The sequence below is a fragment of the Poecilia mexicana genome, unplaced genomic scaffold, assembly GCF_051168715.1.
Source record: "Poecilia mexicana isolate PSO_F unplaced genomic scaffold, ASM5116871v1 scaffold_21, whole genome shotgun sequence".
NCBI lineage: Eukaryota > Metazoa > Chordata > Actinopteri > Cyprinodontiformes > Poeciliidae > Poecilia > Poecilia mexicana.
In genome coordinates, this window is record NW_028263390.1 from 8,105,998 (window position 1) to 8,122,366 (window position 16,369).

The 16,369-nt window shown below is 38.7% G+C and overlaps 1 protein-coding gene across 2 annotated transcripts in view; it reads left to right on the plus strand.

Annotated features, from left to right (window-relative positions):
* Positions 1-16,369, plus strand: part of plcb4b (phospholipase C, beta 4b) — a 65,678-nt gene that overhangs the window by 28,993 nt on the left and 20,316 nt on the right. Inside the window, exons 4-7 of one of the 2 annotated variants that reach the window (XM_015002860.2) lie at positions 9,852-9,949; positions 12,557-12,637; positions 13,328-13,387; positions 15,613-15,756. In XM_015002860.2, the coding sequence (XP_014858346.1) occupies positions 9,866-9,949; positions 12,557-12,637; positions 13,328-13,387; positions 15,613-15,756 (369 nt within the window). In that variant the 5' untranslated portion in view covers positions 9,852-9,865. Of the gene's footprint in view, positions 1-9,495; positions 9,950-12,556; positions 12,638-13,327; positions 13,388-15,612; positions 15,757-16,369 lie in introns of those variants that run through there. The other variant, XM_088001894.1, reaches the window with a different exon arrangement.

The following is a 16,369-nucleotide window of genomic DNA, read 5'->3' on the forward strand; positions in this document are numbered from 1 at the left end:
CAGAAGTAAACTGTTTAAGCAATGTTTTGATTTAGATTAATCTCAGATTCCTTAAAAGTCGATTTAATTAAGCTTCACTATTTGTGGAAGTTTACAAAGAAGCCGCTGATTGCTGTGGTCGACAGGAAAGTCCCCAAGAAAGAGTGAAAGTATTGAGCTATGCAGGGAGTGGCGCAACTACACATTATTCAGGTGGATGCGAAAACATAAATTGCCCCCCTCCCTCCCCCTCCTCCTGAGGCGACGATATGTGAAGTGTAAAAATCGCTACATTTACCTCGTTATGTGCGAGAGGTGAAGGAGCGTGAGGCACCCTGAAGTGTATGGGAAAACATAATTGGTGCGTCGGCCCCTCCAGACGGGGTTTTGGCGCCCCCTCTGGTGCTGCGCCCCTATGCGTTGCATACGCTGCATACCCACGTTTTGTGCCTCTGTATGCAGGCAGGGCACAACATTCAAAGGGTGCTTACATTCTTTGCCATTTTATTAAGAGAAGCATTTTTTTTTATGTTCAAACTTTTCATCTGTAGTTCTTCATCACAAAGTTTACAAACTAGTCCTTGATTTAATAAGCTGTAAGATGTTTGATCAAGTGTAACATTATTATTTTACATAACTTATCCTGTCTTTTTGTTGGTTCTGTCCCATTTTGAAAAGTGTTGCAAGCATCAGAAATGTTAAAACAAGAAACTTGGCCGACATCTAACCCTATGTAAGTTTAAACAGTTTGCAGGAAAATACATTTGTACCTGTTAAACAGCCTGTCGACTTTGTTGGAGATGGCAGTCCTTCATTGCTAACTTTGGAAAGTGAACTAGAAACAATTTAGCTGAAAGTAATGAGAAATATTTGCCTCAGGAAAATCATATACCACCACTGACATTCATATCCAAATGCTTGTTAGTGCATATGTGTTGTGTCAGGCCACAGCTGGGCGCTGCAGTCTGGGTGCTGCGAGTTTCCATCTCTGGCTTAAGCTAATTATGTAACCTGTGGCCGCAGAGCGTGAGTGAGCACAGTGATCCTCAACTATAAAAGGGAAAGAAGATGGTAGAAGAGGGTCGTTGGACTTTGGAGAAAACACATTCTTTGCTTTCAGCTGTTTGATATTACTTTAGCCTTCTGACCAGAGAAACTAATATATTTTTCATGTCCATGTAGCCGAGTGAAAACACAGCCCGAAGCCAGAAGAATCCAGTTATTTAGCGATTATATTGTATGTCGTAGCAAAATCCTCAGAATTAAACTTTCCGTCAAATTTAAATTTCAGAATAATTTGCAGACAGATTATCTGACTAAAAGCTGCTTTCGACAGAGCATTTTGTGTTGCAAACATCAATTTATAATTTTACATTTTTACTGCAAATTGCACAACTGAGCTGGGTATCACTGTAGGAGACTGATGTTCATCATCCAATTGTGCTGATTTTTGGCCATTTACAAGCAATTTAAACTAATTTCAAATCATGTGGAAAATTAGGATAGGTTAAATAAAGCCCAACATTTATGAAAAGCAGTTGAGCAGTGGAGTTTATTTGAAATGAAACAGAGTGAGATGAAAGTGAGGATGTAACCAAAGTTGGGATGTAGAGCATGTTGCTCTAATTTGAATCAAATGATCTGCAAGTTGGTTTTACTTTAGATTTATTTTTGCACAATTTAATTATGTTGAGTCAATGACTTCAATAATTAAACAATTTATGTTCACATCTCACAATAAGTTGCTCACAAATTTGAAGCAAGGTTTAAGTTATACAGAGTCATTCTTGTTTCTTGGTTTCATAAATGTTTGTTTTTCCCAAAATTTGCTAATTTTACGTTGGCTGTCTTTTAACAGCAGATAAAGTTATCCAACTTGCTATTGGACATAAGTTGGTGGTCAAACGAAGAAGACGAATCTGAAAAGTGTTCCAGGGCTAGAGAGGTTCCATTTGCTGCAAATCTTTCAGAATGTTTCTGCCAGCTTTACACGCCTAGAAACATGATATTTTGCCTTTCTTTGTCTTTGCAGAATCCCTTATGTTTAAACGTATTGAATTGAGACTGTAGGAACATACATTTTTAAGTCTTTCTGCAAATCCCTTGAATCCCCGCACATGTGTAGTATCAGTTTTTCTGCACACATTGGGCCTCTTGGTTACGTTTCTGATAATTAATCTTCTTGCTTGACTGGTTAAATTTATGGAAAACTTCAGGTGGTTTTAAAAGTTTTGTTAGAGTGTTGTACAATCAGATCCTGCTGGTTAATCTGTTGATCCGCTATTATGTATTAAAGATGATCCTGCTGTCCATTTTTACAGTAAATGATGTTTGCTTCAGCATTTTCACTACCTGACTCTGAGTAAATGTTCCTAGGTCTGCATGCTTCATTGAGTTTTGTTAGGCTCTGCGAGACGTGATAGCCTGTGAAATTAGATATCTTCTGCAGTGCATACACAAACCAGACAGGATGTCCATCCTGATGAAGTCTTTATTTACACTGTTCTCTCTACACCAACCTCATATCCAATCCCTTAAAAGTCGATGTAAAAATATACTCGAGTGATATTTGCAATGATCTCACCTTCATTTGTGCTGTTTGCTCAGGGAGCAGGTGTAGTAAAAAAAAACAAGTCTTCTAAGTCTGGCATTGAATTTAAGACTGCCATTTATCCAGTGTGAACACTCCAATTTTATGCTATTGTACTTGAAGCAATGTCGTTGATGTGTCCAGAAAACTTTGTGAAAACAAGTGAATACTCAATGGATTCTGTCCTAAAGTGGATGTTAGGGTTTAATCTAATTCATGGTAATTGATTTGAATAAAGGCCCTATAACCTGCTTGTGATTTTGAATGTTGAAGCTGTTTGTTCAGGGCAGCAGCTTCCTCGTAGGACATGGAGCACTGTGTTCTTTTTTCTTTGTGTCCTGGTTAGTGGTGTTATAGACTTTCCGACTAAATCGGAATAGCCCGCCTTTCTTAAATGCCAGAAATTATAATTAAAAATTTTAATCTGTAACCATCAAAACAAGTGGTTGTTTTAGCTAAACACAGCTTACTTCCAAACAATGCTTTTTTTGTAGAACACATTGTTCTATCTTAACTCTTTTTAAGACTTTTATTGCTTTTCTAATTTTCTTACACTCCTCCATTTTAAGTGTGCCAAAATATTCCCGCTATCTGTTATAATATTCAAAATATTGTTCAATACTGCTCTCTTTAAAATGCAGCTTGTGTAACAATAGGTTTTAATGATAAAATTAATAATTAGTCTTTTTTATTTAATCACAAAAAATGCTTTTAGAAAAAATAAAAATGTATCATAGGACTGAATCCTTAACCCTTGTGCGTGCGAATACTGAGGCAAATGATACAAGTTTTACGGGTGTGGGGTCAGTTGGACCCCATTTGTAAACACAAGAGTAAAAGGGGGTTATTACATGTTATATAAATAATACCTCATTTTACTTTACCTTTGATTTAGCAATAGATCAGTCATTTTAGGACTGATTTCTCATTTTTGTGAACACTCAATTGTTCTTTAGGAAGTGTGGCATAAAACGATTTTGAATAGTTTCCTTTTTGTCATTAAGTGTTTAAGAGGTGCTTTGACTATTATTCAAAACAAGGTGAAAATAATTGGGGGAGTTAACATTTTAAACCATGTTTGGTATATTGGCTTAATTGTTAGCATGGTTAGCATTACTATACACACAAATAGCAGTATTTGTGTGTATAGACAGTTCCCACCCGTCTGGAAGTAAATTACAACTCAAATGCGCCATCTTGATAGGCAGCCAGTAAACAACATTATAAAGGAGCAACATTACCAAAGTTTTAAATTCTTTAGGCTTTTTCTGTTGTTAGGGAGAACCAGTACAGAGTCCAGCAATAGCGTATATTATGTATTTAACAAGAGAATGTGCCGTGGCATCTACTGCCTCCTTCTCTACTACTGGCTTTGTGTGACGCATAATAAACAATGGACATGTACGTTTAAACAGCTACTGCTTATTAACATTGGGTGATAAATATGGCTACATGCTGAAGTATAACAGCAACTGAATTTAATCTAGATTTTTGTTTTTTGTTCCAGCACAGGTGTTGCAGAAAGAAGAAATGTATATTTACACATCTACATTTCATAGTTTCATACTTTGTGCAAATTGATCTGTCTGCCATGCCTGCAGGTTTGCCTACAAAATTGACTGACAGCTTCAGTTTATTTTTCAAAACATTTGAAATATCCTTACCTCTCATGAAGTGATCAGAGCAAATCTGTTCTGTATTAGATGGCTTTTGTCTCTTCTGGATATCAGCCAGCCACAGTCGTCGACGTTCAATGCTTAGTATCAATCAATCAATTTTATTTACAAAGCACCCTTCATACTAAAAGCAGCTCAAAGTGCTGTACAGATCAATAAAAACAAACCCACAAAACAAAAATAATAAAAATTAGCTCACATTCCCGGGATGGAATGAACATTTCTCTGTACTGTTTTATCACCTTTGTTTTTACGTCCTTGAATCCCACAATATCCAACCAACACAGTTCTCTTACGTTCAATCAGTAAAGTAATGCTGCTTCCATTCTATCAAGATGGCGACAGCGAACCCGGATGTTGGAAGTGTGACATCATGTGGGAACTAGCTATAAGGTTTGAAGATAAAATATATTTTTCAAGAAATAAGCTTCACTTACAAAGAAGACCTTAAAGAAATCTGTGGTCAGTGTATAAAATGTGTGATTTTGCATTACTGAGTCAAGGAAATCCCTTAAGCATGTATTAAGGTCATAGGTCATATGAGGTGAATTTTGGCAGCGATGAGAAATAATTTAACGTGTTCTTGAGAAGGTTATTTTTAGGCCCAACTTTCTATCAAAATCTATTTAAGTCCAACTTCACACATGGTTTGTAAATTCATTGACTATGAATGCCTCGTTGAATCCTACATTCAAGCCAAACTTGAAGAGATGTCTAATGAGTCAGTGTAACTAAAAATACTCATGTGAGTGTGCAGAGGCTTCTGAAACACATCTGCTTTCATCTAATCTCACCATACTCTACACTCCCAAAATAGATTTACAGTCTGTAAAACTTAGAGCTGATACTTTTCAGTCGCTCATTAATGTCACAGCAAAAGGCGACGTGAGCCGCAAACATGGAAACCACTTTCCTTCAGACTCACAGAGATGAGAAAAGATAAACAAGGAGCAGACTTGGAGTGTATTACAACAGCAGACTTATCTTGCTCCTTTATTCTGAGTTTGTGCTTAATGACTAATTTATCTGTATTTTACTGTATGATATCCACACACATTTGGTTATTGTGATAGCCCCATCACTTGGCGCTCTCTTTCTGTTGAACACATGTGTCCATTTGAGCATGTCCCCAGTCAACCCCTCCACCACTGACTAACTGATGTAGCTATAACCTAATTTTAGTTTATGAGGTGTGGGACCGCTGGGTGTTACCCTAGCTGCAATTTTAGGCGAGGTCCTCGCGGGGCTCCGATCTGTCGTAATTATCTCATTGTCAGGGGTTGGACAGGGGGCTCGGACCTCAGCGACTTCTTCCAGCTTCCCTTGGCTCCTCACGTGCGCACTCGCACATCGAGGCGCTCGGAGGCCCCGGCGCGCAGACTAGCCTGGCAGAGGCTCAGTCGCTGCACTGCCATTGGACGGATTTGATCCCGCTGAGTAAAATGTTACCTAACGCATACTATGCAGCATGGTGAGATCTAGGCTAACGGCAGACAGGACAGCACAACCCAATTAGTTTGAATTAGAGACGGGAATTATCTCTCAGCATCAGTATTGTAAAATGTTGTCAGAGAAGCAAGGAAGCAAATCTAAAAAAAAAAAAAAAACTGATTATGTAGCTAACATTTCAATAATGTTTATATTACTGTAATTATATTACTATAATTTCATTTCACAATAAAAACGTTTTCATGTATTTTCATTGCATTTGTCTTTGGGTCTTATGACTCAAACTTTCTTGCGTTTTGTCTGTTTTTGTTTCCGTAGCACTGAGCAGCTGTTAAAGCTCCTTCAGTCGTGTCATCTGGTTTTGGAGTTGTTACTGTGTGGATGGGAAACAAGCAGGGTTGGGCTCTATGGGATTGTTTATATAGTCCACCAAGGGGCAAAAAAAAATAAATTGTTGTGATAAGAATTAGTGATGGTTCCGGCAATTTACTTCTGATGATTTTCGCAGAACACAAAGAAACTGACGAAATGATGGAGATTCTTTTAAGTTTATGTATTTAAAATGGGGACGGGGTATACTGATAAACATTTAGAAGATAAATATACAAGATTGCAGCCAGAGGCTTAAAGTTTTGTCTTATGCCTGTTGGACAAGATTCAAATTCAGATGGTTATAGAAAACATGGACTGCGGGACAAAAACAAAACAAAACATGCCGCAGTTGATGAATTTGGCAATCAAACTCATAACATTTTTCAATTAAGACTTATTTGAAGTTTGTTTATTCAGTAATATTCAACAGCATGCAGCCTATTCATACCAGCTTTCTGTCTGTATTTGGGATCAGCGACATTTTGTCCCCAGTCTTTCCATTCCCTTCATGCGGCGGCTGTTTCTTGTGGCCTTAACGTTCAGTCTCACTCGTTGGTAATCAGTGGGCGTATTAAACTTGGATTCTAGTTCACTGGAGGATTGAACATTTCCAATGCAGATTTTATTTTATTTTATTTTTTTATGTCTGGAGCCATGATGTAGGTGTGAGATCAGCTCTTACTACCCGCTGTCCAGTTGTTCAGCCTTTCAGATTTATTCAGTGTTTTCATCATGACGGCACTCAGACGTTTCAGCATTCTCAGTTCATCTGCCGGTGGGGGAGGCCATAGCCCACCCAGCAGGTATTTTCTCTGACTTTCGTTGTTGTTGTCTGATCAGTGTTCACACATCAAAACCAGATGCCCCCCTACTACCTTCAGCCACAGCCTCTCCACTCTCAAAAAGCTGTTTTCTCTCTATTCATTTTCCAGCGGAGAGATTTGTATCTCTCCGTAATGCCATAAATTCAGAAAAATATGTTTCTTTGGGGTCATTAAGAATTTTGCTGTCTACTTAAAAAAGCAATGTTTGTTTTTGCCATCATCTTAGCTAAGGTAGAGGACGAAATAGATTGATAGTCAGCTGTTACAGACAGCTTGCTGTCTGTTGACTGACTGGAAACGTGGTTACAATAGGAGTTGTCAGCTGGAGCTGTTGAGCAGATCATGTAACCACTTAAAAAAGGTGAGGCAAACTGGAGGGCAGCAAAAACAAAGCTGTTGTGTCCGTTTAAAATTTCTTACGGGAACAAGCAAACATGAACATTTTCTCCAGACGATCCAAGAAAGACTTCAGAGGGTTTCACAGATTTTGGAAGTCGGAAAGTAAAATGCCATAAAAATGTAAAAGCCACAATGAAAGGAAGAAAAATGTTTTACAAAAGACATTCAAAAGAATAGGATAGAGCAGATTACAGAGTTGTAATTTGTTCAGTCTTCTTGTTTATCTCCTGTCTGTCTTTTCCTCACTACCCTGAGTAGAGTATGTTTCAAAAAAGCTGATTTCTCAAGCTTGAAAAACGTATATGATTTTGCCTCACCCTACATTTGGTGCATGACACACTTGAGGACGACCTCTTCTGGATAACTCCTTGGCTAATTTCCAAAGTGCCTGGCCATCAGGGTTTGTAATGTCAAAGACCCGGAGAGTTGGCTGTTCTGACTTTCAGAGCACATGCACAGGCAAAAATGAAACATTGATTCAGGGATTGTAATTGTTTTTCCAGATGAGTATGTATTTTATCACAGGCCATTAAAATAATCCATAATAAAGGCATGCTAACTTAATGACATGGTGAGAAAACAGTCCATGAAAAGGATCTATCTTGGATATTCTGTCTCTGAAAATCATCTTTTCAAGAGTTAGCCATAAGTTGTGCTGTGATTTAAAAAAAACACGAGATGCAATAAAGTACTCTCTTATAAAATTTGTCTTTTTTTGCTCATTCATTCTGTGCATTGAGAAACAACTGAATAGACATTTTCTTAAACTGAACAACACTTTATTTTCAGAAGCTTTATCTCTCATCTCTGATGTTTTGCCTTCTCTTATGTATTTCTTGAACTCAGTTTCCATTAATTTCTCGTTTAAATTAGCAAAGCGATGTTGCATTATATGCATGTATACAAGTCCAACAGATCCACACTCAACCAAGTGGACACATATTACACTTCTAGAACAAATTGTGAAGGCATAATGTTAAATTATAGAAATCACTCTGTATGACTGTTCAATAAACAGTAGTGCAGTATCTTTTCTGGTAAATGATACTGGTGTACAGTTGATCAAAATATAACCAAACCTCACAGTATTCTTATAATAATTTAATATTAGCTGAGCTCTCAGACTATACATAGCATGTCACGTCCTCATGTGAATGGCTCCCTCACAGTTTTGCCTGACACATTTAAGGCTTATGTAAGACAAAGCCACATTTGGGTGGTGTCATCCACAATATTACAATATCCTGTGAACTAGCACACGAGTTGTGGTCTTTTGAATCAAAACTGACTTGATTTGTGTTTGGAAAAGGGCATGGTGTGTGTTCAGGGTCACTGTGTCTTTTCACAGTGACCCAGGTCATTTGAGTTTCCTGTTATAAATGGGTATTAAAAACAAGAAACAAATGGCTTTTTGATGCTTTTTTTGTTGCCGTTTTAAAATGCAGACATTTAAAATAAGATTTTAAAAAAGCTATAAACCATGATGTTCAAATCCCATCCAGGAGTTAGATTAAGATGTAGAGTGTTGCTTCCTCAACCTGCTTCTGTCATTACCCAACAATAGATCTATGTGCCTGATAGACTGAAAAAAGGCTCCCTAATTGCTCTATATTGACCTGATGAATTGCTGCAGGAATCATGAGTGCTGTTCTTGTTTTTCAATATGCATGGTTTCAAATAAGCCCCCTCTCAGACTAACTGCATAAGTAAACCCAGTTGGGTCATTCACATAGAAACAATATGGATGTACTAGTCAATCCTTGGTGTTATCGATTCTCAGCTACTTTATAACCTTTGTAGGCCTTGTACTAACAGTCGGGCCATAACGTTGCTGCTGTTGAGCGTGGTGCAGCTAAACTCCTGATTGGATGTTAATAAACTAACCTTAAGCAAACAATTGACATTATAAAGCCGTATCTCCTGAGCAGATGTTTGTACTGTGTGCATCTTGGTCTGGACTTTTACTGGGTGTCCGCCCATCCTTAAAGTGTTTTAAATTCGTCTATCTAAAATTAAGGCCTTAATATGTCTTAAATTTATTTTTAAAAACGTAAGTTTGCATTAAATACGTTTATCTCAGGTATTAAATTTTGTCTTGACAGGACTCATATAATCATATGTATTGTTTTTCTTGCAGGACTTCAAACGTTTGAGTCGCACTCAGACATTGCATGTGACTCTGGACAGTTGATGCTATTGGTAGCTCACTGCTCACTGCTAGTTAGCTAGATAGCTTTTTTGTGTCTGCTATAGTAAGTGCAGAAGTATCGGCAGTTTGCTATACATACTTTTCTGTGGAAATACAAGGCTTAAATTGGTCTTAAAAAGTCTTAAATTTGAGTTGGTGAAACCTGCAGGGACTGGTTTTAGTGGAATTTCAAAGTCCTTAAAGATGTTTTTTTTTTTTTTTTCTTTTTACTGTCCTCCAGCAGTAATTGAGCAAGAGGAGAGGTTCACCTTGGACAGATTGTGTCAGTCAAAGGGGCAAGATAGAACTACCAGTTGTCAGGCACATTTTGTTTTTAGACTAACCTGTTCTTTCTCTTTTCTTTTGTGTCTCAGGATTGTGAGCAACCATGACAAAGTCCTATGAGTTCAACTGGCAGAAGCACCTGCCTGAGTTCATGCAAGAAGGTGCCTCCTTCGACAGGTTTGATGAGGTAAACTGCGCGTTTGTTATCTGCAAATAATTCTAGTTGGATGAAAACATTCTCCGAGTTTAATTATAACAGCGGACTTAAAAAAAACATCTTGTTTTGGCTCCTATTTCCTCTGATTAACTTAATGAGGGCACTTAGGTAGGACATTTGACAGGCAAAGGGAAAGTGTGTCACCCACCCGGCAGAAAGACACGCGTGTCGCCCTGCATGCACCAGGAAATCCCCTCAGTCCTCTCCATCCATGCAGCTGTCAGAGAGGGGAGGAGGATCCCTCTCAGAGCACAGTGGAAAACATGAAGGCGTGCGTGGAGAGCCATGATCATATCCACGGTCACGTCAAAGAGAGCAATTAAAACTGGGTCGCTGTACTTTTGATGAGCGTCCTCAATGTGTTGCTGCTGTGAACTTTGAGCCAAGCAGAGGCAGAACATGATGGAACCGGCCTGAATGTTAATAAGGTCAGCTTTTCATCTCACCTCTGCTTTTTTTTTTCTTTTTCCTTAAGGACTAATTAAATTCTAGAATGGGATTCTTTATATCTGAAAAAACAAAACTGATGAAAGTTGAACTTTGTAAAGATTGCAGGGTACATCTTAGGTCGACTGAAACAACATAAACATGTCACTTATGAGGGCACAGAACCACGCTAAACAGCAAAGATTGTTTTCTTTTTTGTATGTTTCCACACAAAAACATTCCCCACTGACTGAAACCTCACTGAGCGACAGATGGTGGAGGCAGGTAATGCGCACATGTTCTAAGTGGCCTGTTGAATTTTAATCAAACGTTCACTCCAGTTAGAATGCGGTTCCACCACTTTAATAGAGGTTCTGCCTCCCTGTTTCGACAACATTTAAGTGTTCTGAAGTACAGTGGAAAGGTTATAAATGGGTTATAGATCTGCAGTAATTACAATGTGTTTGTCTATGAGAGACATTTCAAATGTATTTTCCCCTCTCTGACAGTCTACAGCCATGGAAATGAAAGGTTAAAGAGATGGAGTGCAATTCATCATGCTAAGAGCCAAAGCGCTTCTTCCTCTGTGTATTTCTTTCATTATCTCGCTGATAGGAAATCAATCGCTGAAGATGCGGCTGGTGTTTGGTTTCTATGGGACCAGGTAGCCTCATATTGACAGCTGCTGGAGGCAGAGAGTGACGGGCCAGAACTGCAAGACGCTGAACACTCATAAGCATGGGTTTCTGGCGAATGCTTGATCCTATCATGGCCTCAGAGGTTTGCTGGAGAACATTAGTGAACAAACGGCATCATGGAGACCAAGAAACACAGAAGAAAGGATAGGGACTGGATACAAGTGCATGCCACACTTTCTAGATTTGTGCTTTCCATTTTAAATGTAGTTTTGTGTGTACACACACACACACACATTGATGTGGCATCTTGGACGGGAAAGACAGAATCCATCCATTTAGAGATGAAAGTCAAACCCTTGAATATTTGATTCCTTTGTCATTATAAGATTTAGTTTTCCAGTCTTACTGCAGTAGCGCACCCTTTTGCCATCTCCCTCAAAGAACTGGCTAGGTTGTAAAATTAAGTCCCTGTCAGCCTTAATTCAGATGAAAGTGAATTGGAAGCTTTTAGCCGAGCTCTCAGAGGCCTGGCTGCTTCCTGGATGGAAGATTGAATGTTTTCTTCATTTTCTTGTGGTTTCAGATGACACGCGTCAGCTAAACAGGCCAGCGTCGCCCCATTTGTGGCAATGTATCTAATGGCGGCAGCAGGCATCCTAAAATAATGCATTACATGTAGATGTGCGTGTACGCTTGTGTGTGGCATTGTTCCCCATTGCTAATATTAGAGAAAGAGTGACCTCTCAGCATCAACCCCCTTCTGTTTTTTTCCCCTTTTAATCTGTTTGGCTATCTCAGATCAGAGGGGAAGGGAATAAAAATGTTCATAATATGCTCTGCCTTTGATATTCAGTATTGAAGTTATTCATATACAGGTATACTCCTATTTATATTTCCTTTGTGAAGTGGAACACTAATCCTATATACCAAATGTTTACATTTGTACATCTCACTTACTGTACTGATCATTTTTATCTAGATTAAACTATCTATTCATACAAATTGAATGCTTTTGTGCATTATTTTAGAAGGAAAAGTTTCTACATGTGTACGTGTGTGTGTGTGTGTGTGTGTGTGTGTGTGTGTGTGTGTGTGTGTGCGTGTGCGCGCGTGTGTACGCGTTTGTTTATACCACCTTGTGGGGATTATTTTTCTAACACTGCGTTATGGGGACCCACTGCTCTTTGTGTGGACCAGGCTGCTGTTTTTGGGTCAGGGGTTAGATTTAAGACTAAGGTGTGAGTTGAGTTTTGGTTGGGGTTAGGTATGTAATGGTTAGGATAGGGGTAAGGTTTAGGCTGTAGAAATGAATGGAGGTCAATGGAAAGTCCCCAAACAGATAGCCACGCAAACGTGTCTGTGTGTGTAAGGTTTTTGCCTTATAGAATATATTAGGGCTTCATCCTCTTGTCTGATTGTATAATCCTTGCAGGTTGTGTAATGTGAGGCTACATCAAATGAAACTCTTTGATCAATGAAGCCTCTAATATGAAAATGCAATTCTCCTTCTCAGGACCCATACCTCTTTGAGCCCAACTGTCAGATGAAGGTGGATGAATATGGCTTCTTTATCACATGGAAGAGTGAGGGAAAGGTACAATATTCCTCTTATCTGTCTTTCAACTATCATTTTTTATGTCAGGAGACACTCCAGACTCTGTCCTCAGTCATAAAGCTTCTTATATTATGTTTCAAGAAATGGTCTAGCCTCCTGAAGCAGACCGCACTTTGGTTCCTGAAAAAAATAAGTCAAAAGCATAGAAAAGCTGGCAAAGTGCAGAAAGTTACAGCCTTTACTAATACGATAAAGGTATGACTTATATTTTACAGAAATAAACAAAATCCACAGTAAATCCTTACTTTTACTACAATTTATTTCTTAATGTTACACAGTCCTATATGATCACTTATAAATAAACAATTTTCTTGTTCTATGACTCTACACTACTCTGGGTATTGTTTAAAAAAAATAATCAAAATTTGACTTATCCTAATTTTAAAAGTTTTTTCTTCGAGTTTAGAAAAAAATCAATTTAAATTGCCAGTTGGATTCCTGTCAAAAATATTGTAATACCTGTGAAATCTAGGCGTCACTAACATTGCCATTGGCACAGCAAGATGATGCTAAGCTTAGCTAAATACATTTGTAGGTCTCGTTTCCTCTGACAGTTTTAATTTAAATTTTAGGCAGTAACTTTCTGTTACCTTACATTTGAAGCTAAAATATCGGAATGCAGTTATTTTGTTTTTTTCTTAACCCTCCTACGATGTTTGTGTCCCGCAGGAGGGCCAGGTTCTCGAGTGTTCTCTTATCAACAGTATCCGTGTTGGTGCCGTCCCTAAGGTGAGACTTTTTGGAAAGACAAGCTTCTCACTTCTGCTTTCACTGAAACTTGCACTCTCATCCCACAACACAGGCTTATTTTCTCACTGCGACTCTCCTGTTTAAAACAACAAATCTGGGGAGGCCGTTTTTTAAGCGTCATAATTCATGTCTAAAATTAGCCAATGCTTCAGTGGCGCATTTCAGCATTGCCTAATAATCCTGACTGACTTCTCACTGATGACTTATACATAAACATTAAATATTTAACACCTCAATATTGATACAACCCTGGACGAGTTCAGCCACCGGCTGTATTTGAATCATGTTTTATTGTGTTTGTTTGACCCTCAGAGGAAAAATAGATAATGATGCCTCTGTAATAATACGCTGCCAGAGAACCTGTGGGTTAAGGAGATCAACAGCTCACAGGTATAAGACGTTCTGTCTCTGTCAGGACGAAAAAAAGAAAAAACATCCTCGTCCTCGTCCAGGAGGTGATTTTGAAGAGACATTCTGACCAGGAGTCGGCTTCTTCACTGCATCTGGCAACCAATCAGCAAGCCAGACACACACAAATATAAACCTTTAGGGTCTCTCTGTATATTAAATATTGATTCATTCGCTGCACTATCAAATGTAATATTGACTCGATTCCAACTGTATGAATTATGGACGCTGTTATTAGATGCTTCTAAACTTAGGGGTAGGGTTCCTGCTTTATATCAATATCTGTATACAAACTCATCAAGCAGCTCAAAGTCTGCAAAAGACTGCGTAGAGAAGTGCTGCAAACGTTACCGATCGGGTGCAGATGTTTTGATGTTAACCTGTTTGTTTGGGCCACGGTCACCGTGCGTATATGTGTGGACACGTATGCAGATGCTGCAGTTCGATAGCATCTTGTGTTTGTTCAAACGCTGCACGGTGTTTCATAAGTGGCAGGAAGGCGATAGCAGGGCTTCTCCACAAAGGACGGCACAGCTGTTTCAAATAATCCAATGAGGAAGAGGAGATGGATGAGATAGCCGGCTGGGATTTTAAAGCTGCAACGCCTGTTGCTGTTAATTCAATCATACAACAAATACACATTAGTTTCTCCTGCGGTGACAAAGCTGATGTCTGATTAAAACCATGAGAGGAGGACAACTGACGCTGTGATTTTCTTCCCTCTTTTTTGTGGATGGATTTTACTCTCCACTGGAAGAATAGTCATTCCCAGCCTGTTGGTGTATTTACACTCATCATTTGGCAGTTTAATTATATATTTTAGCTATTTAATTTTGGCGTTGTTGTACACAGTGAGGTAAAATTGGTTGCTAATATTTGAATTTAATCCAGTTTTTTGTCTACTCAGGTTGAAAATCATGCATAGAAATATAGGCATACCCCTGCACAATTTGGATAAATGTCTCTTTGCTGGGTGCAGAGAAACCACATGCTGCCTCGTATAATTCTGGCTGGAGATTGTACTTTCCAGGAACTGGTGGAAATTAGATTGTGGAAACTTGGATGTAGCTGAGTGTTTCCAACAGGACAATGACTGAAATGCATCGAAACTGGCTAGTGGAATGCATACTTCAGACCAACATTAAGATTCTAAATTGGTCCGAACGTCAATATCGTATTGAGTTCATAACCAGTTTATATTAGCTCTACCAATTCTGCTAAAAGTCAGGGTTGGATGTCCAGCCAGAATTATGGCAGAAACCTGATGTTTGCTACAAAAAGTATAGCTTTCAAGATGTAATATTTATGTAGACATTAGTGGAGGTGCATGTATATACTTGAGGTTGTGTGCATAACTTTTGGTGTAGAGGAAAATATACATAAAATTCAACCTGGTGTAGCAACTTTTAATGTGTTGAAATGTGATGTTATCAACAACCCAATAAAATGACTGTTCAAAGTCATCATTAAAGGCCCACAATTAGTGGCATTCATTCCCATAAGTACATGTAAACTTATGAGCTACATTGCAACCTTGTCATAAAATTAGGAGGCAGTTAAAAGAAACTTAAGAAAATCATCACAATGACGTAAAAATGAGATAGACTGCCTGTATGCATTTTGTTTAGCATTTCGTAATTTATTATTATTTAGAATGTGTAAATAAGCACATTAAATTACTTTTTAAGGATATTTCTATGCCCCTCTTTGTCACATTCCACACTGAACACGCAAATTTGCTTACCTTCGATGACGTGTTCAGTATTCAGTTTGCTGATCTTTCCTTATTTTCCCAGGACCCAAAGATCCTGTCCTCATTCGAGGCCATAGGAAAGACTGAGGCCGACCTGGAGGGATGCATCATCTGCATCTGCAGCGGCACTGACCTGGTCAACCTGAGCTTCATGTTCATGGTGGCAGAGAGCCCCGACACAGCCAGGGTAAATGCACGCAGTTGTTTTCAAAACCTTCGTATTACACAAATGGTGCCGATACAGGAGTGAACAGGAAACGATATAATCCTGTCTCAGTCAATTAGAAAATATATTTGGGATCCCACCTGATCTGTTTTGCATGGCACTTTGGTTAATAATGCACAAAGCCAGAAATATCTAAGGGTCACAAAGCATGTTGCAAAAAGGCAAAAAAAAAAAAAAAAACATCCTAAAGGCTTTTCAGCAGTTGGAGTGTAGCCAAAATTAATTCAATAATCTACTGTACATAAAGGCCAAAGCAGCACCCACACAGAGTAACTATTTCATTAAAAATGAAAGGAAAGGGAATGCAGGGTGATGTATATTCCCCCTCCTACACACGGCCTTGAGTCATTGTGATAAAGAGACGCATTTGAATGAATCGTTTTCTCTGTCGCTTCTCTTCTGTATCTTGTTGAGACGAGATACAGAAGAGCCTGGAGGAGCAACTTCCACCAAACTATCTGCTGATAGTTCTCACTTTTTGTTATTGCCATGTTTTAGATTTTAGATGAGCGCCAACTGTCGCCTAAGTATTTCGTGATTTGGAAATTATTGTACATGAAGAAGAGGTGCCACT